At 40.9% G+C, this 24,857-nt stretch overlaps 1 protein-coding gene across 2 annotated transcripts; it reads right to left on the reverse strand.

Annotated features, from left to right (window-relative positions):
- Positions 1–24,642, reverse strand: LOC118223120 (A-kinase anchor protein 11-like). Of its 2 annotated transcripts, XM_035409291.1 has the most exons (12): positions 24,516–24,642; positions 18,857–18,956; positions 17,348–17,458; positions 16,660–16,713; positions 16,287–16,418; positions 15,248–15,503; positions 10,399–14,866; positions 9,747–9,896; positions 8,402–8,485; positions 5,521–5,567; positions 4,840–5,021; positions 1–4,051 (listed from the first exon to the last, which is right to left on the reverse strand). In XM_035409291.1, the coding sequence occupies exons 2-12, from the start codon at positions 18,917–18,919 to the stop codon at positions 3,896–3,898; spliced, it is 5,703 nt and encodes a 1,900-aa protein (XP_035265182.1). In that variant the 5' UTR covers positions 18,920–18,956; positions 24,516–24,642; the 3' UTR covers positions 1–3,895. The 2 variants fall into 2 exon arrangements, with proteins under 2 accessions (XP_035265182.1, XP_035265183.1); XM_035409292.1 differs by lacking the exon at positions 8,402–8,485.
- Positions 24,643–24,857: the final 215 nt, after the last annotated feature.

Consider the following 24,857-nt stretch of genomic DNA (forward strand, 5'->3'; position numbering starts at 1 on the left):
TACTGTACACATGAAAAAATGCTTTATTTTTAGCCACAGCTTTCACAATTTGCAAATATAGTGCTTCAAGCTTATATTATGTAAACTAATGAGAAATATCACTAAGGGACAGGTAGTGCACTCACAGTTATAACTTACACAAATCATTAAATATTTTATTTGGCAAGATTATACAAATACAGTAAGCAAGAAAAATATATGTCAGTATACAGTACATGTTGTTTGCCTACAATGTGTAATTGGATGAATATAACTAACACTGCACAAGTAACAAAATATAACTACTCTTTTAACTACTGAGCCAGATCTATATAACACATTCGGTTTTTAAATAACATGAAATAGCATTGGGTCATTTTTGAATGAAAGGGATGCACGTGAATGTACATGAAATAAAGTGAATGCAAACACCTCCACACATACTGTAAGAGAACAACTCCGTTCATTTGGCTGATTCAAAAAACCATCATATCACAATATCATTACCATCAAAAATAGCTTTTCATTAATTCTTCTAATATACTTCCATTAATGTGCAGTCTTACTTTGTCACTACCAGAGCGCTATTACCATTTAGTCATCAAACTTGCCCTGGGTTCAACACAATATTTTCATAAACTCTGTGTTTTTATGTAGACCTGTGTGAATATCAGTTAAAGTAAAACATTCTGGCAGCTTTCTTTGTCCATGTGCTTGCAAATAACTTGCATGTGATTCTCTTTGTTATAGCCGTCCAACAGATATTTGTGTGGCTTTGAAGAATAACTGATAATGATAAACACCACTGACAATAATACCCCGAGGAAGCATGCATAACTGAACCACTATTTAACAACTGGTTAACTATCCTTGGTTTTATTAAGGCAGGTGAAATGTTCAGATACTGTTCTGGCGTTGGTTTCTTCATGGACTATGCAGTTTAACTTTGTCTGAACATAAGCCAGGTTAAATCATATTACACTTTAAAAACATGACACCATGTAAGGGCGGTTCCCTGTGTGAGAAAGCACAAACTGACACATCACAGCTGTCTAGTGATGGTATTAATACCACAAGTGGCTCAATTTACTGAGAACCAATCAATGGCTGCCGTTGAGCAAGGGAATTGCTGTGGCGTGCAGACAATACTTGTGCATTTACCAGTGCAAATTACAAATACTTCTTTTCAAAAATTTTACCTAGCAGTTCCTTATTCATCGAGAATAAAGACTTACACTTAACACAAGCTGGACTTTTACTGGTAAAACTTAGGGAAACACACCTGGGTCAAAGGCATAACAGCAGCTTCCTCAAAATCAAACACATACCAACCCAAGGTGTACAGTACAGTGTCTTTTTGCTACTAGCTTACACCCTTACCAATAGCTTATACTGACAGATTTTACTCTACTTCTCTGTGACCTCACAATTATTTGATGCTGTCTTTCCTAACCTTATTTAAAGAGAGAGTTCATCATATACAATTTGAGGTATTTTACACGTATAACAAGTTTGTTGCCTTGCTGAACATTATGCTGCTTTGGGACATACGGACATGGGCTTTGAGTAAAATCTTATAATCACGACACAAATTATTTGATTTAAGTGACCAGGTGTCCATGCTTTCAGCACTTGAGACCACACTGATTTCATTGGTCAGGATATAATTAAATTAAATTATTTAATTTAATTATATATAACCCTATATGTGCATTTTTCATTATTACTCAGTGCTTAATGAATCAGTTAAATAGTTGATTATAAAGTTCACTCGCCTCACCATTTTCTAGGGCATGAATTGGTTACTGATTTCAGTTCTCCAAGGTCTCCACTGAAGATGTAAGAAATTCTCAGTATTGCAAAACTAGAGCTACACCCCACAGCCCCAATTTTGTTTGCACATTTTCTTACTATACAATGTCAGTTACCTACCATTTCTCAGACAGTTTCTTAAAAAAAAAACTAATTAATTTTTATCATTGTATATATGACAGAAGAGAAGCTTAGTTTTTGCGTTTTTGATTGAAAGGGGATAGTTCACTTTCTAGGGTTTTTTAAATATTATTTTAGTTTTAGTGTATGTATTCAATTGGCTAAGTTTTTGTGCATGATGAAGAATATGTTGGACAATTACAAAAATGTCTGACAAACTGCTGGCTTTACAATGGCTAATAAAAGAGTATTAGGAGTCCTGTTTAATTGTGGAAAATAGACTTCAACTCCAAAATAAATAAACTCAAATCTGCCAGTACTTCATTCCTTGAGTGCAGCTTAGGTTCCATGTGCTATGAGTAATAGCTGCAACTAAAAATAATATTAAACAATTTTTTGAAGTATAATTAGTTAGTATATGCATGTACAACCGTTGGAGACACAGCATGTCTATACAAGCTGCTTTGGAGTTACTTTTAGTGTGTTTTCTTGCTTTAGACCACAAACAGCCAATCACCACAACACCAGCCATTGTAATACTGGTAGGCCATCAGAAACATCTATAGATCCTTCATCACACATAAAATCAGAAAACCCATAACATGAAAAAACTGACTTCAATAAATATAGAATGAACACAGTCAAGAGGTTTTTTCTAGCCTGCATTATGATTGCGCTGTAAACAATGGTTTGTTAAGTGACAAAGAAATGTGCCTATATTTTACACAGTAATCTAAGCACCGCTATTATGATGGCGGCATTTGATAAATAATCCACTGAAATAAATGGTACTTAGTGGCCAGAATTTTGAATCCGTTTCATACTGGTGTTATGTAGGCTCAGACAAAGGCTCTGGACAGTAAGACTCAACATCACATGAACACAACTAAAAGAAAACCAGCTCCATTTTCTAAACATAGCCTGAGCCCATATATCAAAATCTAGATTACTTTGCTTAAAAAAAAGCTTACAGTGTAATTGAAATCTAAGTCTACATAATGCTTGCTTAGTTTAACTAATACAGTCCTTCAGTTATGTAAAATTTCACTAACACGCAAGACGGTTTTGGGAGTACTAGTAGTTTCTGGGATTGGCTCCTGACCATGTGGAATCCAGGCCAGGAGAAGAGAGGTATATACTGGTAACAGTTTTCCTTTAAGAGATGGGGATTCCCTGACAGAAACACTCTCTCATGAGGCAGTGCCTCCTTTCTTTCATGTCACATGACCAGGGCTTGAAAACACAGTGCACAGATGATCGCACACAGATGGGATGTGGATACGTACTGTACACAAACGTTACAAATGAAAAACAGCAAGAACAAAAGCCATGACCACACAACAACGCGACTTGAAGTCAAAAGCATACTGTTTGCAACATCAAGAGTGGACAGCAGATTAATTTACGGCTCCCCCTAGTGGGGGGGGGGATCCACCCCCAAGCAGTGCACGAGACTAAACACATTCCACCAAATAGGCCTCAGGGAACCCCATTCCTGGGGTGCAATTCCTGCATTTGAATTACATACCAACTTCTACAAACTTCATTATTTAATTACAGACCAACGCTGGTTCACTCAAAGGTTAGATCACAGTATAACATTTCATATAGGGACAGCAGTCATCCTTTTTTTTAGCTGTCATTCATTAACTCATTAAGAAATATAACTAAAGATGTAAGGTCATCTAAATGGTTGGGCTAATTAAATAATTACGGGCAGAAGCTGAAACGAAGGCAAGAAAAAGACATCACGTGCCAGAAACACTGAATTCCGGGCAGAGCGCATCAACATTACAGCACATTGTGTTACTCTACTACAGCCAGGTTACACGAAATCCAGGAAGAGACTCGGCCCTCAAGGAAGGGGGTTGCGCACCCCTGTTTTAGGCAGAGAGACAACACATTGCTGCGCAGTAATAGGGAGTTTTGTAGTTAATGGCAACCTTAAGACTTCACTACCCAGAGGGAGTTTAGATGCAGGGATCTACGCTTGCTCCAGCAGCCACTGGAAGAAGGGCTGCCCACCGTGCCGGTCTGGCTCCACGCCCGGTTCCACCTCCTCGCAGTACCGGAGGAGGGCCTGCAGGAGCTCCCCCACCCTCCACTCCTTCTCCTTCACCTTCTGAAGCACAGCCGGTAGCTGCAGGAGGAACACAGGCATGCAGCTGGGTCAGCCATGTCAGGAAGTCACCTGAACCTAATTAAAGCCAGCATGCACCGCTGCGCTTGCGGACAGTTCAGGGCAAGCGATACTCAAATCTGGCGCTCAACGCTAACAGCACGTCTGGTTTTCATTCTTCCCCTCTCAGCAGAGACCGATTCAGATCCGGTACACCGACAGTGCAGCTGAAACTGTCTTCTGATTCATAGTTGTAGCTTCAGCTTTGTAAGTAGCTTGGCTACCATTAGTCATGCAACAACACAGGTGGTGTGGTAGGCCACCCCTGGGCCAGGCCAGCTGCATCTTAATCAAAACTGGTCTGGTCCGTGGGAGTAAACACCTCTTGAGAACTGAGAAGGAAATAAGTAGTTGCACAAAATTGCGTAAAATGGATTTTAATATTTATAATTGTGAATAAATGTATTAATTAGTATAGCTCCTGGAAGCATACTGCTGTGGAGCTCTTGAGTGTATTTTCCTGCTTTAGATCCCAAACCCCCAATATTCCCAATACCAGTCATTAAAAAGCTGGCAAGTCACCGGAAGCTTCTTTAAGCATCTAAAATATCCACACAAAAACTTTTTTGACAATAAAAAAACAAACACTAAAACTGAATTAATATAGTCCACATAGTAAACAAGTGAACTCTCCCTTTAACTGCGTATTCAACTGCATTAATTGGTCAAATACATTCTGAGTTTAAAAAAAAAAAAAAAAAAAGACACTGCAGCTCTTAAGGACAAGGACCAATGATGTATGCACTCACCAGCTGAAGCTCCTTGTCAGGTGACTGGCCCAGCTGCATCAAGGGAAGGTTGGACAGGGAGGCTGCGATCCACTGCAGTACCACGCTCACCTGTGGGTCTGGGGCCGGTTCCTCCAGGTGTGTAGTGACCACCAGCAGCCCTCGCTCTGGGTGGAGGGGTCTGGTCTCCACACGGGGAGGCCCTGAGACAGGGAACATGGACCAAGATGCTGTCAGGGTGCGGTCATTACACATAGAAAAAAGGAAAAAACAATTCAAAATGCCCCAGTACTCCAACGAGGATACTGTGCTCCAGGAGGGTTCTATTCAATATTTATTTACTCAATGTTTTTCATACAGTATGCTTGGCAAAAAGGAGGGAACAGAGAACACAGTTCCAACACATTGGAATGAACATGAAAAAATAAGAATTAGCAATGCTAAAAAGAGACAGCATAAAATTAAAAAATACATAAGATTTAAAATGTAAAACACCTTGAAAAAGAGATCTTGCTTTTTTATTTGTGTTCATATTTTTTTTTTTTAAGTAATTATAATAAGCTGGCAGGTCAATAAATCAAACAAACATTTGCCTTGAAAAATATAGCATTTCTTGCTTCCATCTAAGGAATAACTTGCTTTTAGTCCTGTCAGCTTTGTTTTCTTTAGCTTTACCTGCAAATATGGAATTGAAATAATTACCATCTAGGTGCGCCTTGGCCTCCAGCTCTTTGTCCTCTGTGCCATTGCTACCACAACAGAAAAAAATAGAATTTGGAATCACAAAATATCAAAGAGAATATGTTAACAGGGCAGAGAATAAAACCAAATACTCAGTGCATGCAAGAAGTTAATCAGGATAAAATGGAAGAAATGGAAAGACAGCAGAACTACATCTCCCAGCATGCCATGCCACACATCAACCTGCTCCAGAGATGAGTGTGAGAGTTGGACATGTTCTTTTTCTGTGCTTTGGCAACATATGATGCATCTTGTCATGCCAATAAAGCATTCTGAATTTTAATTTGGAAGAGAATGAATGATAGAGAGAGAATGCAGACTCATCAGAAACTTATGCAGCATGTAGTGCAGCTATATTTTAAGCAACACTCTTCACAAAAAAAACCCTTGGAATGAATGAGTGAAAAACATAATCCCACCCACCTTCCAAAACAATTCTTGTAACCACCATTCATCGAGCTCAAACAGAAATTCCATTTACAAATTCCATAATGTTGACGTACAAAAAAGCATTTTATTCTTGTCCATCTTTAAAAAAGTATAATGCTGCCAGTCAAAGACATGTTTATGCAGTTTTCTTTATCAAAAATCTGATAAAGTTATTTACTGCACATTTGCAGAGCAGGGCAGGCTGAAGTTCTAATGTTAGACTTCTGGATAATAAAATGAGTAGAAAACTCCCTTATGATGGACAAAGTGAAGATGCCTTTGTGAGTGCGCAACCTATACGTTCACAGGTAGGTAGTGTCTAGAAAGGAGCTTCAGGATAAATGCATCAGTTTCAACCGATCGGAGACTCCAATTCTATTTCCAGTAAGGAATAGGCGTCACTGTAAATTTCAGCCAATAAGTGACATGTGCACACCATCTGTGAACTCTGTGGATTTGATAAAAACCCTGAAGTTAAATAGTTATTTTCTGAACAGAGTTCCAAGAATGCCCAGTCTAATGCCAAGTATTACAGGGACTTTAAGGATAACGATTACTGGCTAGCATGTTAGCTTATTAATTAGTTTAATAGTGAGAATTTGCATGTCTAAATAGCTGAATTACTAATCTTAATATACAGTGCAGTGCTAGACACAGCTAGGTACTTTTGGTCCCAAAAATGTATATACTGAATATAGTGAACTTGACAATGTTTGGGACAAAGACATTTTTTCTTGATTTGGCTCTGTACTCCACAATTTTATACATTTTAATTTCACCATGTAGAAACTATAGCACTTTTTATACATAGCCCCCCATTTCAGGGGCAGCATAATGTGAGAGACATATTAATGTTATTTAAATGAAAGTAGTAATGTTTAGTACTTTGTAGCCTGTCCTTTGCATGCAATGACGACTTGAAGTCTGTGACATCTAGACATCGGCAGGCGCTGACTATCTCCTCCGGTGATGCCCTGCCAGGCCTGTACTGCGGCCATCTTCAGCTCCTGCTTGTATCAGAGGCTAGTTGCCTAAAGTTTTCTCTTCAGCATTTGAAATGCAAGTTCAATTGGATTCAAATCAGGTGTTTTATTTTTATTTCTCAGCCTCAACTTCCTAGACTTTCATTGTCACAACTCTGGTCCTTATGCTGACAAATAGCAAACAGACTCCAAAGGCAATCAAAACCCAAAAATCAAGACTAGATACTAAAAGCTCTCTTATACCTGCTCTACGGAAGGAAGCGAACACACCAGACTAATCAGAAACACCTGTGAAGTAGTGCGTCCCAAACATTATAGTGCCTTGAAATAGGGGGGGGACTGTGTATAAAAAGTGCTGTAATTTATAAATGGTGAAAGAAAAATGTACAAATGTACCTGCACTTTAACCACATGTGAATTGTTTGATTACAAATAAAACATTTACATAAATGCAAATATACACTCACAAACATATTTAAAATCTAATAACAATATGAACAGTCATAAGTTGGTCATCTTGCAGTTATATTTCTGTAGCCAAACTAAATTATCTGTTAATATAACAGGTATGCATTTGAAAAGCACAGTGAATGAGTCATCTATTTACATTGAAAGACTAAAAGGTTTTGCATTTTAGAACAACCAATCAATCAGAATTAGCCTAACAAGTATGTGTGCGTGTGAGAGAGTTATTAACAATTTAAAAAGCTTTAACCCTTTAGACCACAGGTGTCAAACTCCAGCCCTGGAGGGCCGCAGTGTCCGCTGGTTTATGGGGTGTTCTCAGTACAAATGTTTCATTTAAGTAACTGATTGGCTAATGAACACCTTGTTCTCAAGGCCTTAATAGGCAACTGATTGAAAGCAAAACAAAAAAACCCGCAGACACTATGGCCCTCGTGGGATTACGTTTGACAGCCCTGCTTTAGACAAAGTAGAATTCCCACAGATACCAAAAAATGTAAAAAAATATAAATAAACATACAATATATATTTCAAATATGTAAAGTATTTGGGCCCAGGTCTTTGTGAACTGAATTCTATACACTACTTATCAATCGGATTTGGCATTATGCATGTGTAAATGGTAAATGGACTGCATTTATATAGCGCTTTTATCCAAAGCGCTTTACAATTGATGCCTCTCATTCGCCAGAGCAGTTAGGGGTTAGGTGTCTTGCTCAAGGACACTTCGACATGCCCAGGGCGGGGTTTGAACCGGCAACCCTCCGACTGCCAGACAATCGGTCTTACCTCCTGAGCTATGTCGCCCCTAATGTGTGTGTGTTTGAGTGAGTGTATGTGTGTGTGTGTGTCTGCATGCGTACAAGTTTACGTTTATGTGTGAGGTGGAAAAGAAAACACTTGTATTTCAGTGTATTTCAATGGAACACCACACCCACACTGACTGTCTCCTGAACCGCACCAACCTGTCAGATGGGGAGAGTGATAAGGGATCCTCACAAACCTCCCCCTCTAACCCCAGACTGCTCCAGCTACTGCTGTTCCCATTACTGCCAGGAGAGAAGATGAGGACTTAGCATGGTACATTAACACTGCCTTCAACAATACTGCTAGCTATTTAGCCTCTACATAAAAGCTAAATGCTGTCTGCATGCTACAAAAGATAAAACACTGAGGTCTGGCAAAAATCATTTATCACCTTGTGTGTAGGTAGCGCTCAAGAGAATAAATTAATATGTACAGATTTAGCTATATCTGTCATTTTTCAAAAGCTGCAATACACCACTGAAAGGGGAAGAGAAAATGTGCTTCTTTTTCTGGAATTTACAAATAATGAAGTCAAATAAGGAGTAGACTTCCTCTGGAAACTGGCCAGTTTCAGTGGGAAACCTTCCATATTTCTGCCCCATTTCGTTGCCTAGAACACCAAAAGCTCCAGTTGTTCTGCCCCAAAGCCTTTTAGTGTCTGGGTAAATTACTACCTGCATTTCACATTAATTTTCTCCATGGTTTACATGAAGAGATAAAGATTAAATCTTCTTCGGAGTTTTAAATTAAATTGAGAATGTACCGTGACATATTTTGGCCACAAATCAGTTATTTTAATTTCATACATAAAATGTCAGTAAAATTGGTGGTCATTTCCAAGCACTGGCTAGCTGAAGTGTGTCCATGGATAACAAGCAGGCTGACTTAGTCTCCTCATGCTGTAGGATTTCTAAAAACCAAAACACACCAATATTTCCCTGATATGATAACAAATTGTATAAATGGTCTATGATAGAATCACGCCTGTACAAAAAACAACAGACTAACACAAGTCATGAACAAACGTTTTTACTTTCTCCACTCTCCCAGAACGTGAGCTGAACAATGAATTGAAAATGACATTAGTAACACTTCTTACTCTCACAGGAAGTCCCTGGCAAAGGTACAGCATGACTAAAAAAAGGTTCCCAAAAGGTCTTCTAAAACAATATGCCCAGTTCATTCATTCCAGCAGTCTACCTCAATAAGAGTTAGAGCCACACTGGTGAAAAGGAGTGCGCAAGAAAAAACAGGGTGAATTAAAGAAGGAAGAGGTGTACCGTTAATAAACAACTGCAGGATCTTGCAAGGAATGTTTATCATTTTATCCTAACCAACCCAAAGGACACACTGCACCCGTCACCTACAGCAGCTTTCTCAGATGATAAATAATGGAACATCTTATGCAAAGGGTAAGGATGGATTATGAGGACTATAACCCGGTTCCAAATCAGCAGCTAGCGCGCTGCTACGTAAGCCGTGCTGCATGTCTGGCTTGTCTACCTGTCGCTCAGATGTAAAAAGCTGCTGCTTTCATCCGGGTGCTCGTCCTCAAAGCTCAGGTTGGACCAGCTGCCGATGCTGTCCTCCCCTGCGCTCAGCTGCTGGCTCACCGCAGACTCGGACGTGTTTGTCCGCTCCCTCCCAGGCGGGCTAGGGCACAGGAAGCACGTGGCACCACTTAGCAACAAGACTTTATTTGCCCTTGTAAAGAGAACTTGACTTGGATACACAGACTCAAAGAATTAGAAACAGAAGACATTCCAGCATGAACCAACAATTAATGCCAGCATCACAGTGCAGTCAATAATATGAGCTGCTTTCTACAAAGTCAGTTCCTTCACTTGCTGCAAAGAAGTTTTACGCTTTTGGCTTTTTGGCCATATTCCCTCCTGTGTTCTGTTTGTGGGGAATCCAGTAACAGTGACCGGGGGAAGTGCCAAGAATTTTTTTCAGAAGGGGGGGGTGGGGAAGCTTGGTAGAGGGTTCCTGAATAACCAAGACACCTCTTTCCACTTTTACATGACTACAATATATTAGACAAAAAAACAAACTTCTATTTTTTTTCTTCTGGGACACAAATCACTCATCAGCAATTACTTATAATGAAAGTTTCGCTTTGAGGTAAAGTCATTTTACATAAAACAGGTTTTACCTGACGCTGACGGCCCGGCAAATGTTCGATATAGCAGATGCCATTATATCTGTGGTTAGGCTCTCAGCAAAGCTTGCGCCATCATGCCCAATCCCACTGTCCGCATTCAGGCTAGTGCTGCTCAGCTCCCTCTTCGCTTTCTCAATCGCAGAGGACACCACTTCTTCGGCAAACACCTCCCTCTTATCCAAGTCAATGTGAATCTTTGGAATTTCAAGACTGCAAGACCTTGCCTGGCTACAGCAGCTTACAGTTGACACTTCACAGCCCCGCCCTCTTTTCCTGTGAACTTCCTGGAAGTAATGCCGGCCCACGCTGCTTAAAAACGGACGCTCCCTGACAGTACAGTAGCGACAGGCTCTTTCGGCGTACAAATTTCTGCTCATCCTTATCCTGTCCTCTAAAACAGGATGGCCTGCCGTTGCCAGTGTCACCTCTAAAGTATCGTCAACAATCTTCCTGGCATAGCGTTCAATGACTTGCACGACACTATCACTATAAGTCCCATCATTCAAACTGCCGGTGCTGTGATATTGTTTGTATTTCTCCATATAAGGCAGGAAGGAACATGAACATGAGGTTTTGATAAGCCTATCTGGCACATCTCCTGGCTTGGCCTTTTTGTACAGGCAGGAATCAGTTAGCGATTTGGGCATACGAACAGAGGACAGTCTGAGCTTTCTTGTCACATCACATGTGATGTTGTAAGCCAAAGACTCTGCAAAGTTAACAAGTTCAATATATTCCCCACTGCTTACATCTCTGGCCTTCTGACATGTACACTGGTCAGCCTGTGTGTCTGTAAAGGGTGTCTCCAGAGCTGGTCTTCTCCAGACCTCACTGGTGCCGTCATGATGAAATCTCTTGAAAGACTGAAGCCTCGGGCTGGACTTCTGCTTGAGCTTCCTTGTGGCGTGTGCTAGTCCTGACTTAATAGATCTATAAGCAAGTCGGCTGGCGTACTGATCCAAAATGAGCTCCCTGTTGCCCCCTTCCCTCTTCAGAACCCTGATGAGGTACCCGGCATATTCATCGGTCACACTTTCACAACTAGGGAACTTGGATGACAGCCCACTTGACCCGGAACCCTGGAGGTTGAGAACTGAAGTGACAAGATCGCTGGACCACTGGTCAGCTATGTTATTTAATCTACATTCTCTGTGGTCCACCTGTGAGTGACTTTCAGCAGAGTCATCTTGGCTACCCTTCCAGGCTTTGCGTCCATGCTGAGTAGAAGTCGTCATCATCTTCTTTACATCATTGATGACCTCCCCTGCTATTTCCCCGGCATAGGTCCATAAAGAATTTAAGGTTTCTTGTGAAAACCGAGCACTGTGCACAGGGAGGTTGGCTTTACCTTCTTTGTCATTCAACTTCCCCCCTTCTTCCAAACCCAAGGTGTCCATTTCAGTAGCCATAGAAACAATGTGGAAAGCAAGGCGCTCTGCATACCGGAGAGCTCCCTTCTGCATGATTTTACAGTCGCTTTCTACAGGAAGGTTTTGCTCCGGCCGGCAGTCTCCAGCCCGAATTCTGGATTGGCCCCTACCATCTCTTCCGTATTCCTCATCCTCATTCCTACATGCTTCCTCTGAAAGGGACCTCATAAGCTTCAGCATGAAGTCTTTCTTCTCCGAGTCAGCTCCAGCTTCAAGGGGTCCAGCGGGAGGTTGGTACTGTGGGGTAGATGGCGGCGTAGCTGGAGAAAATTCCTTTGCAAGCTTCCCTTTCAGCTTCTTTGAGAACTGCTTGATTTGTTTCTCCTGAGACATAGGCGGAGGCTGCTGCAGTGGGGTGGATGGAGGAGTGCCTGGAGTTCCACTCCATTTTCTCCCGGTGCTACTGAGTGCCTCTTCTGGAACCGTTTTCCTGTCACCTCGCCCTGCCATTTGGATATCTGGCACTTCCAAAGTATCCTTCACTGATGAAGGACGCGTCTCAAGCGCTGCATCTCTTAACTGCCATACATTCTCACGAGCATCTTTATTACAGGAAGGTTGTGAGGGAAAGTGGGAGCTCTGATCAGTAACACTATCTTTCTCCTGCAGGTAGGCAGCATCTGTTAGCTTGTCTGATACTGAACTGTGTTCATCCAGCATAACGTATACACCAGAAGTATTCTTCTCAAGTACTGTCCTTAGATCCACTTTCTCTACATTGTCACTTAGAAGACGTTCATTTCCGGGGGCTGAGGTGTCAGTATTCCCTTGTACAGCTGTATGCGTGGTGGCAGACTTCACTATATCTTCATTGACGAGATCCTGAGACTCAACCTGCCGTGATGAGGGCATGCAACTTCCTATTTTCTTGCTCAAATAGCCAGCACAGTCCCCCACTGTCTTCTTCACTTTGGAAGTGGCCATGAGGTCATATGCTTCATTCACAATCAAGTCAACCATGTTTCCAGAGAAGTTCTGAAAATTACTCTTCCTGGATGATGTAGCTTCATAAACATTCTCATCGTTAGCAAAGACTGTTTCTTCATCATTGGCACGCATTTCACCATTTTCCCTATTGCCTTGCGCAGTGGCCAGCAGCAAGTCTGTCTGAGTTGCTGTGGATTTGTCCAGTGCTGATGTTGTCACTACTCCCAGTTCAGAGCAGTTGCTTTTCTTGGGACTAGTTTGTGAGGTGTGGCTAACACTGGATTTAAAATGACAAACATCTGCTGGATTCTGAAACTGGGAAATGCCTTTCCCTGCCACAGGTACTGGCACACAACTGGCAACTCCAGACATGCAGTACAAAGCTTTTCTCATGGTGCACCGGTTTTCCGGTGCACCAGCCAGTTCAGATGTGCCTGGCAATTCCAAGTAATTTGTAGCAGCATCACATGTCATTGTAGACGGATTGGAATCCTCAGCGCTGACATAATGTATGTTGTCCAGAGACACGCTAATGGCCGCCTGTGTTGTGAAGGTAACCTCCGCTTGAGACAGCTCAATGAATGCCTCCTGGAGTACAGATTCTGAGAGGTCCGAGGCATACGATGAAACAACCTCTTCCTCTTGCTCAAAAGACCAGTCACATGAAGTCGAGGGTGTGGACGGGTATGAGAACTGGCAGACCTCCATGATCCCTTCGAAGACCAGCTCCTCTGCAAGGTCTGCCGCAAACTGGGCAACAGTGTTGTTGAAGATTTGCTTCCTCACAATGCAGAACTCTTTCAGTGCCTCAGACATGGCTTCCCCGACTAAGAAGCCAGCTAAACCATTTACTGCACGTTCTTTTAAAACATATGCACGTCTCATGCCTATCTCATGAAAGGCCATTTGAAACACTGAGGAAGTTAACCTTGCAGCTAGATGGCAAAGTGTAGTAGTGCAAGAGGACACCCCTTTCTGTAGATCTCGGAAGGCACTCCCTAGGCTCCTTTCCACCAAGTCCGTAGCAAACTTCTGTATTCCATCTGTCAGAGTTTGCGATTTCTGTGATTTGGATATCGTAACTGTCTCCTGTATGTCAGAAAGTTTCATGAGGTGGCCACTGACGTTCTGAAATTCTTTATGACAAACGCAACTCAGGTTCTTGTTGATGTTCATGTCAACAGGCGATGAGTACCCACAGACTGAGGCAAGGATTTCCTTCGACATACTGCTTGCAAAATCCGAATACGTCTTATACAGCGCACAGAGGTCCTGAGGCTTGCGCAGTTCCGTGGTATCTCCATCTGCCTTCCAAAAACACTCCAAAGAACCACCCTCTCCTAGAGGGCTAAAAGCAGACGATCTGACCGGACTGAAGAGAGCTCCATTCTCCTCACCAGAGGCTCGCACTTGCCGCGGGGAATCAGGGACTTCAGAGTGGGTACCGCTTGCCAATCCTGGTTTTAGTGGAGTGGGTTTCCTTATGTTGGCGGGGAGGACTGGATGGTCAAATTTCTGTGGATTCATAGCTTTAGCTGAACTGCCTCTGGATACATATTTTGAGCCTCGGTCCTCTGAAAGCTTCTTTTTCTGCGTCTGGCCAGTAGGCGTTATATCCTTGTGCAACTTAGCCTTGGAGGAGTTCTCCAGAACTTGTTCCAGGTCATCAAACTGGTCAAAACTATCGAAAAACTCACTCACTTCTGAATCCGAGTCTTCTACCCCATCCTTGAGGACAGGGATTTTAGGAATGTCGAGCTTTGCTCTCAGACTTTTTTGATAACCTACTTCATCCAAGAAGATAATGGGGCTAGGACTCGAGCAATTGGACTCGTCAGACTCCGTAAGGGAGGTGGAGGTGAGACGGCCTTTCTCAGGACTGCTTGGTGTGTAGAAGCTCCACTGGCTCCCTGAACCTGTGGACCATCCTACTGCCGAGCTCTGTACAGAAACCGATACTTCAGGAGGGGTTGTCTTTTTGGCTGAGGCCTTCTTGGAGAGAGAGCGGATGATGACCCGTGAACCCGACTTGTCTTTGCGGTGGGAGGGGACAGTCTGAGAGGCCACGTCACGCCGGTTATGTTGACAGTAGGGACCAGAAGCTAAAAATAATGAGACACAGGGGTATTTAAATAACACATTAATTTAATTATGATTAACATTCTACAAACATTAGGCTGGCCTGTTTTAGCTTATTATACTTGTTTCTTTTTGAAAATTAACTATTTCAGGCTTTGAGCTGATAGCTGAAAACAAAACATTTAGTTTGCAGTATGATCAAAAGTGATGTAGTGCTTGGCAATAAATATAAGCCAACATTTAATGGGGCATTCATATTTCACTGCCATCTAGTCACAACAATAAGAAAATCATTTTAAAGTCCATCTCCATGTTATGGGTAAACTGTAATGTAATCTTAGCTGGGGCCTGGAAATCAACTCAAACATTACCAATTTAACCAAACATTCAGAGAAACAACCTACATGGGTAATCTGTGGTCTCATCTTCCTCCAAGTGCTCAAAAGCAGTGACAAAGTCATCCTCGATGGAGGAGACCGACTGGTTGGTATCATCGTCTTCGGATTGGCAGGTGTCAGGTGCAGCCTTCTGTACAGACTGCAGCTCTATGGCGTACTTCACACCGGCAGTGTACCTGGCCAGTAGACCCAGTGTAGTGTTGACACTATTCTGAGGAGTGTGGGAGAACCGCAGTATACAGATGGCTTTCAACCAACCATTCTGGAGCAAAAAGAGAGGACATGACCATAGTCAACCAATGCAAAGGAACCAAGGTATGCTGATTTATTAAGAAATTAAATTCAGGTTAGAGAAAGCACTGCAGTAAGGGCGGTTTTCACGTGCATATGAGACTAAGGGTTGGATTCCACACATTGCTTTAAGGCACAAGGGATTTAGCGCATCACCTGAATTATTGACATTATTATGTTTTATTAACCTCATCTTTTAGTATTTTAGTGTTTCTCACTACATACTCAACACATCCTTACTGTGCCATTAAGTATTTTTAGAGCAATAAACTTTAATCTTAAACTTAACCATAAATGCAACAGAGCCCATAGTCATTCTGTTTGTGCTTGTTTGATGTGCACTTCAACATGCGGTCACAAGAAAATCATGCCCTGAACTGATCCAGAGTAGTTACTGAGTCTCTATAGGATTTATAATTCACCACCATTGTCTTTGGAGACAAGACAGAAAGTGCATACATAAAAAAGCCTTGCTATGTCCAATGTTACTTTGCCAATTTACAGGGATTGTGAATCTTATCTTACCAAAGGGCTACACTCAGCAGTCACAAAAACATACCAAACAGAAGAGCCAGACAAAATCATGCAGGAAAATGAATTAAGTGACTTCAATGATAATGCAGCAATTACAAGTGGTGAAGAAAAGAAACAACTGAAAATACTCTAAACACAATTACACTAACAGAACATATAGCAATTACAAAGAGCGCATACCATTACTGTAAATAAAAACGTTGATAATTCTCTATCTTACCTGTGAACTACTGTCTTTTTTCTCCAGGAGATTCTTAGAGTCTTTGAGCAGCAGCAGCTCTTCGTCTCTCAGGCTGGGGACATGTAGTGATCTGAGCAGCTCAATCACATCACCTGGGGCAGCTGCCACAGCCTTTACACAGCGCATCAGACACAATTAATTTAGCTTTTTACAGCATTACAGAGTTTAGAAAAATTCCAAATATATATATATATATATATATATATATATATTTGCTCAAAATGTGTCACAAGCATGATAAGCCACAAAGATTACTTTTATTGGGAATGCTGAAGATTTCTAAAAATTTTATTTACATAAACTTTGTGCAATGCAATTTTGAAATATTAAATATTTGAAGACAAGCACTGACCTGTAGTGTGGCACTGTCTCCAAGAGAATGACTGGGTAAACACACAAAATGAATCTAAGGGTGGAAAAAAAGGTGTGTTCAGAATAAAAGTTAAAATAACAATCAGAAGAATTTGGCCAAAGAACAACACAAATATGTCATTTTAACAACACAATCAATGACTCAGAAGGTAATAAAATAAAAAATAAAAAAACACCTAAAACCATGGTAAAATCACACACACACACGCACACACACACACACACACACACACACGTACACGCAAATGCATACAAACGCACAAACACGCACACACAATGCTGCAATCTGCTCTGTCAGTTTGGGTCACTGCTGCACTCTCCTCCAAAACACAAGATGTCAGCTGCTGCTTCTCTTCACTCGACCAGTTAAGCTCACGCACACACAGCGTCACAGGGCGCCACTTGTAGCCTGTGCAGGTAGACTGTGGGTGCCCGATTGCCCAGAAAGGTTACTGGTGCATGATGAGATGCAATCATCCCAACAACAGCAATCACATGCAAGTCCTTCCCTGAGTGACAGAACTTCCAATTACGCACCTCCCTGTTAGGCTATCAGCTATAGCAGATGTGGGTTTACTGTAAGAACGTGGAGCCCTTCCCACACTGGAACAGCATTAGCCATTAGCAGCTCTTAAGTTAATTCATTACTGCGGTATGGAAATACACACCTCAGTTACAGACACCGTCTCTCTGATCGGCAGGTCCAGCACCACATTACACAGCTGTTTTCTGCTCTTCACAAGGTTCTTCAGACTGAGTGTGGAGCTCTCCTGGACGGTCTAACCAACAGAAGGAGGCAAACAGAGAGAGGTTATCAAAGGTTATTAAAATTCATTGCATACCAGACCTGGGAGTCAATTAATTATGGAATTACCTTGAAATATTGAATTATAGGGCGGTAGTATGGTGTAATGGTTAGGGAACTCTTCTTCATATGCTTGTTTTGATTGTCTCATTAGTTCATTTTTTGCGGGAAAGTGCTTTAGACAAGCCACTGAACTTTAAAAAAAAAAAAAAAAGTTTTCCCCGCATATTTTTCCTTCCTAAGTTTATGTGTGTTGCTTTTATATGATAATGTTTGGGATTGTAGCCTAAAATTTGCAGGTTTGATTCCCAGGAAGGGCGCTGCTGTGGTGGGACTTCCACCACAAAACAACATTGACCTCATTTAACAGATCAAGGCGTAACTGATTCACTCTCAGCGTGGCTTGGCAAAGCAATCTCTGACCAGAAATACTGCAAAAGGTACAATTTGGGTACACCACTACCCTTTCCCATTTAAAAAAAAATGACAATAGGCGGGTAATTTGCATGTTCTTTAGCTGCGTCTCAGGTGAATCTGGAGGATATTAAGCATTCCCAATAGAGGTCTGACATATTTTTTTTAGTAAAAATAAATTCACTGATGTTAAACCCTTGAAATGTTCTACACAACAGCAATGTGCATTTTCTTTTCAGTAGAACTTAAGCATGCAAGTAATAAACCTAAACTTTCTTCCTTTAGTGGCTAGCTTCTTAGTAAGACCCAGCCCCTACGTTTGTATTCAGTAGAAGTGGAAACCTCTGTCATGCCAAATATGCACTGTTTGCCATTATTGTGCTGCTTATGTCACAGACTGCTGAGGTCTGCATTCTACACAGCAGGAAGATGGCATGTTTCGATAGCAATACTGGACAGATCGGTTTCTGAGCAACATCACAGTTGAGGTGTGCACGCAACCCTGGGGCAGCATACTCAATTTTGCAAAAGAAAAAAAAAACAATATCAACTTGTGATTGCAGAAGCTGAAATGGATTATAAGCATACTTGTTTAACACTGAAAATATGAGCTGAGCTAGCTAAGCACAGTGAGCTCCATATTGTTTGAGACAAAGACTTTCTCCACAATTTTAGAACATCATCGAGAACAAAGAGAGAACTGGTGAGCTCAGTAATCACAAGGTCCTGGTAGGCCAAAGAAGACCAGTTGATGACTAAATAATACTCACCATAATAACGAAAAACCCCCAACCACCTTTTCGACAGATCAGAAACACTCTTCTGCGGACATAACAGTAGCCTAATAAAATGTTTTAATTAATAAAATTTATTGCGTATTTAAATTTTAATAATTAATAGTTAATAATAATTATGAATAGTTAATAAATATAGTGCAATGTAATCAAAATCAACTAACCTCTTTCCTAATGGAGGCACGTGTCTTCAGTGGGACCCCTCTGATTCGGGCACAGGCGTCCATGGCTGGGCAGGGCTGGGGCAGGACGCTGGCCACGCACCTGCAGTTGTCATGGAAACAGAACTCTCAGGCATTGGCACTGACGGAACAATACCGACAAAACGAAGGCTTCTCGTGAATTTGTGGCAGAAAAAGTACAATGTTTAACAGTAGTTAAGATCTCAAAGCCAGGCTTGGGTCCAAAAAAATCTGGGCGATGCATATCAGACATTATTCCATAGTAAAAGTAATCACACACCAGCTGTTTTGGAGCAGGGGGATTTATTTATTTATTTTAATCAACTGGGTGATGCTTCAGTAAGAATTCATCCTGGAAACTGGTGAATGCCCTGCCCGTTGCAGTAAGTGCCAGGAAGCCATACATTTATCAAAATGTATCAAAGGTATCTCACCATGTCCCAATCACTGTGCTGATACACACCCACTAAGATGATCCAGAAGGCAGAGTCTAGACTGTTGCATACGCACAAACAGCACAAGACGGCAGCCTTGTTTTCCAAGAATCTCTCATGCAAGTGTTAACAAAGCCCAGCCCCCTCCATCTTCTGCCATATGACAGGTTACAGGGTAATATGGCTATTGGCAACAATGAGATCATTGTCTTGAAGGTTGTGCAACAATGAAATGTAATGTTAGCCGACAGCTAGTCCTCACTGTCTGCAGAGAGGGAAAAACATATACAGGAAAGGAAGTGATAGGCACGGGTAAGTCACTCAAATAAAGCATTGGCATGGGGCTCCTGTCAAACTGAAGAGACGGCTTCCAAGAAGTTCTAAGACTGTGCTACCACTGAATTACGCAACATACCAATAGCAAGACGGGGTCCCAAAATGACATGAAAGAAGGTGACAAATTTCACGCTCCCTGATCCTCTCAGTGCTTAGCACTCACAGCAGGCTAATCCTTTTGTGCAGGGCCCAGGATGTTCAGGGCTTATCTGTTCATTTATTAATGTACCCTGGGTGCATAATTTTTCAAACATGGTTCTGGGCCCAATGAAACTATGAACAGTAACATAACTTTCTGAAAGCAGTCTACATTTGTACATGATTCAGTTCTGCATCCAGTGCTTTTAGTTAATGGGATAGTTCACTTTTTGGAGCAGGGGGATTTATTTATTTATTTTTTTAAATCAACTGGGTGATGCTTCAGTGACCAAGAATTTATCCTGGAAACTGGTGAATGCCCTGCCCGTTGCAGTAAGTGCCAGGAAGCCATACATTTATCAAAATGTATCAAAGGTATCTCACCATGTCCCAATCACTGTACTGATACACATCCACTAAGATGATCCAGAAGGCAGAGTCTAGAGTCTAGAGTCTAATGGGATAGTTCACTTGAAGGGGTTTCAATGGAATGACGGAATGGACGTTTATGGTCTAAAGCAATGAAATAAACTCCAATGCAGCTTGTACAGTAATGCTATATTTCTAGATGCTATAGGTCTAATTATGATATAGCCTATAGCTCAATTGTAAAACATTTATTCATAATTGTAAACATAAGTATTTGTTTTTATACTGTACTTCCTTGAGTGTGGCAGTTTCAGGTTATGTGCACCATTGTAAACAATTCCAAATAAAATAATGTTTTGCCATTTTTTAAGAAAAATGGTGTAATATTCATACACATAACCTATGGAATCATAGCTTCACTGTACAAACTACTTGTGAGTTACAAGTAGTTGTGTGTATTTTCTTGTTTTAGACTGAATGCCGTTATACCTGCCAGCCTAAAGCATGGCAGTAGTCATAAGCTTCTCTAGATAGCCTAAAATAGTATGTGAAATACCTTTCTGGATCAATAGAGAACATACATTAAATCCCCAGAAAGTGAACCATCCCTTTAAGATATGAATTAAATGTTTCGGCAAATTTCCACCAGCAGCATCTGGCGCTATGCATTGATGACATACAAAGTTTGAACTTGGCAGAAAATCCAGCAATGATATGGCAGCATGAGATGTCAAACTAGTTTTTTTGCTGATGTCAGTCTTGTGTCATTGCTTCCATCGAATTAGGTTCTACACCTAATGGTAATGCTGTAAAGTTAGGAATACAAGACTGATCTTTACATCTTTTCACTGATGAAGGCAACACAGTGAGATGTTTAAAACTTTTTGCATACTATCCAGCAAAAACTTTGAGTATGGATCATATTTGAATGCAGTTACTGCATTCCTTAGATGAGCACACCCATTCTAAACCAAAGGACTGGAATTAGCTACAGCATAACCCATTTCTAATTAAAATGCAAAAATAAATCAAAATATTCCAGCTTCTCACAAAGACATAATGACAATAACCCAGACAAGCTGCTACTGCAGCAGGGCAAAACAGCTTAAATATAACCTTAACCTCATAACCCGAATTTGGCAATGGAAAATAAGGTTATTTCTTATGCAGTTCTGTTGAATAGCTGCCTGAAGTTGTAACATGTGATCAGCAGTACAAAGAATCCCTTGGTGATCTGTGATTAAAATGAAAATGTTTGTTGCTCTGGATCATGCGTCCTTGGTCTTATCCAGAAAAAACACATGTAGCCTGGACAGGCAAATTACCATGTCCCCTCAAATATCCGCGAGAAGGTAAAAAGCTGGTCCGTTTCGCGGCCTGGATGAAACCTGAATTGCTCCTCCTGAATCTAGGGTTTGACTATGGGTCGTAGCCTTCTTTCCCGCACCTTGGCACAGACTTTCCTGAGCAGGCTGAGGCGTGTGATTCCCAGATAACTGGAACACACCCTCCAGTACCCTTTCTTAAAGATAGGGAAAACCACCCCGGTCTGCCACTCCAAAGGCACTGTTACCGACTTCCACGCCACGACAGCCCAACAACATTCACCATCTTCAACATTTCTGAATGAATTATTTCACATTCTTGACTATTCAGGAATCAAATTTGTGCTTTTCTGTTTTTTAATTTTTGTCCTGCTGTTAAAATGTCTTGCGACTACTGGAGCTTATGTCAATAACATGACAAGGAGATTTTTCGGTTTATTAGCCTATGACAACTCAGGGATAAAAGTAGCCAGCCAGCCTCAAGTCGGCCTTGTGGAACACACTGCATTTTAATTCCAGATTTGAACATACAGACTGCATTTTAATGGTGGGTGGGTTACAGCACTTATATTTTCATATTAAGCGAGACATTTTGTGGGCTCAGAAAGCTGGGAAAGTTGGACATCACTGCTATAGATTCATTTAGAAATGAACTTAATTTACATAATTACTTGATTAAAAGTCGTGAGAAGGAAGTCTGAAGCAAAAGCAAGCGCAGAATATATAAAATTACTCCAAATTAGGAATGTCCTCATCAAAACAAGAACTGTGCAAAAGCAGCTTTGCACATCCTTTGCAGTCCAGACAGACCTAATACCCATGCTCGCATTGCATGGGAACGAGGGATAAGAAACCTTGTTTTTCTTTGTGTGGGAAGTGCCCCACTGTGCATTCTGGAGGTCTTGAAGGATTTTCAAAAATGACCTTATGGTCTAACTTCAGAAATGCATTGCTAGCACTCCAATGCAGAGGATCCCCTTGAGATCTAAGCTAGCATACCACACACAATTCATAGGTTCATTCACACCATTCCCAGACTGTCCAATTGTGTGCGCCACACTGTAATTTCATTTAGACATTTAGCAGTCTACCCTTTAAACCAGACTTACAAAAGTGCATACAAAAGAGAGGCAAAGAGTCTAATGATACCATGTCATTAGTGTTACAACCAATTGCAGTTATTACACAATCCTAAATCATCAACTTAAGTGCCACGGTACATGCAAAGGGAAGATTGAGGATATATGGCTTTAAGTAGCAAATGGATTTGAGGGTATAATTCTCCTACTTTGAGGAAACTGTTAAATGCAGCGTATTTCTTCTGCTAATGACAAGGGAAATGACAAAATGTATGGTGAGGTATGATTGCATTAAGCATACAGTATGATTACTATCAAACTCCTATAAATGTAGTGGAGATGGACATCATTTCTTCTGGATTAAGTGCACACCTACACTTAAAAGGAACATAACGCAAACAAGGCAGGTCACTTCGGTATATGCGACAAAAAAAAAAAAAAAAACATCTTTTTTTATCTCTGAAAAAAAGGTCTGACCATTCATCCATGCTCCAAAACATACGAGTTATCAGGGCTAGTGCAATCATGTTACATGTTATATACATTATGTATATTATACAGATTCTTATTATTATTAGAATTAGACCATTTAAGACCAGATCGCAGACTGTCACATATTTCAAAAATCGGTTTCAGAAGCATTCAATACCCAGTACTGTAGGTCATTTCTCTATAGTGTGGAAGAGCCATTCAGCATTCGCCCAGTTGTACCAAATTTATAGAAACACCAGCGACTCTCAGAGAAGTTGTGTCGTATTAACATTAGTAACACACCTACCATGGGCAAAACAATATCAAACGTACCTCTCACGGAAGCATACTGTCGCCTATAACGTTACCAGAAAGTCACACGAACTGCGTTGTAGGTAGGAGTGTGCAACTAGTTCAGCAAAATGTTTATCTTCTAAGATATTATAAGCAGCTTTAGACAGCCAGGGCAACAATCTGTCGCCAGGGCACAATTTAAGTTATATAAGCTCTAGTGATAAAAATAGGTCAGACTGTCGTTTGATGTATACCAGACGTGTGTTTCGAAGTATGGACCTACGCTGGCCAGCTTAAATGAACTTTATCGAAGACATAAAATGCTGTCAAATCAACAGTAGCTCGCATCATCACCTTGCGCCTGATGCATGCTTGTTAATCCATCCTCTATTTTAGCATTGATATGCATCCAGTGAGATACCGTGAAGAAGCTTTTTTGATGCATCGTAGGTTTGATGTAAATGCAGTTACAGCATATAGTCTCCCCTCCCCCCAAAGATTGTATTTGTCCATATAATTCTGCCCCGCCGTGGTAACATTTCTACACTTGTCGTTTCAGGCACCCTTGGTCGTAAGAATACATTTTAGGACAGCGCTTCCGATATTGCTTGTGTATAAAGTGCTGCGACGAAAACAACGATAGATTCACTTTGCATTCACATCTGTCCAGAATGTAAACAAGTGGGATTCGCGGTAAGAACAGTTTTTACGACAACGTAATACACATAAATCCAATTTAACACGACCAAGGTTACAGCTAGCCAGCTGTGGACATTAAAATCTATGTTTGCATCTGCTAGATGTGTAGCAAGCCGGTGTAGCAATATCCTTATAACTGCGGGATGTCACGGGTATTTCAGTCTGTTATTTTTGAGAAAGTCAGACTCTACGGAATAACCAGCAAATCAGTTTACGCTAGTTATATCCAAAAATGTAGCTACTGGCCGTACTAAGCTTATTTGAGATACGAACGCTAACTGATGAGAGAGCATCACAAACAGGCATCATCAAAGTAGCGACGAGCTACAATTTTATATTTTCACAGGGCCGCGGCCTGAATATCACCAAGGTGTTGCTCTTGTATATTTGACTTTACATCGGAAATACATACAACAAAACCGTTGCAACAAATACTGTTAAAGCATCCCAAGATACAATCCTTAATTCGTGCAGCATTCACAATGATTATTCTCACCCGATTGCCGTCAGACACTTTGCTGCTCCCCTCTGATCATTTCACGTAACATGGAAGATTCAGGCCAAAGCAATCAAATCAGGGAAAAAAGCTGCCAGTAAGGAGAAATTGAGAACACTGAAACAGCGATTGAAAATAATAATAATACTAATACTAATAATAAATAATAATAATAATAATAATAATAATAATACATACATACATACATACATACATACATAGATTACAATACAATGTATATACTGTAGCCTATACATTTGTACAGATAACATGTGCATAGATCTAAAATTTGTTTCATTTTTTGCATTTCTATCGATCAAGCTAATTGCTGCTTAAAATATT

Source organism: Anguilla anguilla, chromosome 3, assembly GCF_013347855.1.
Source record: "Anguilla anguilla isolate fAngAng1 chromosome 3, fAngAng1.pri, whole genome shotgun sequence".
Classification (NCBI taxonomy): Eukaryota; Metazoa; Chordata; class Actinopteri; order Anguilliformes; family Anguillidae; genus Anguilla; species Anguilla anguilla.

Coding starts and splice junctions, on each gene's coding strand:
- LOC118223120 (XM_035409291.1), bottom strand. CDS start 18,919: ATGGACGCCTGTGCCCGAATCAGAGGGGTCCCACTGAAGACACGTGCC. Junction 16,714..17,347: donor AGACGGTGTCTGTAACTGAG/GTGTGTATTTCC, acceptor TTCCACCCTTAG/ATTCATTTTGTGTGTTTACC. Junction 15,504..16,286: donor AAAAAGACAGTAGTTCACAG/GTAAGATAGAGA, acceptor TTTTTGCTCCAG/AATGGTTGGTTGAAAGCCAT.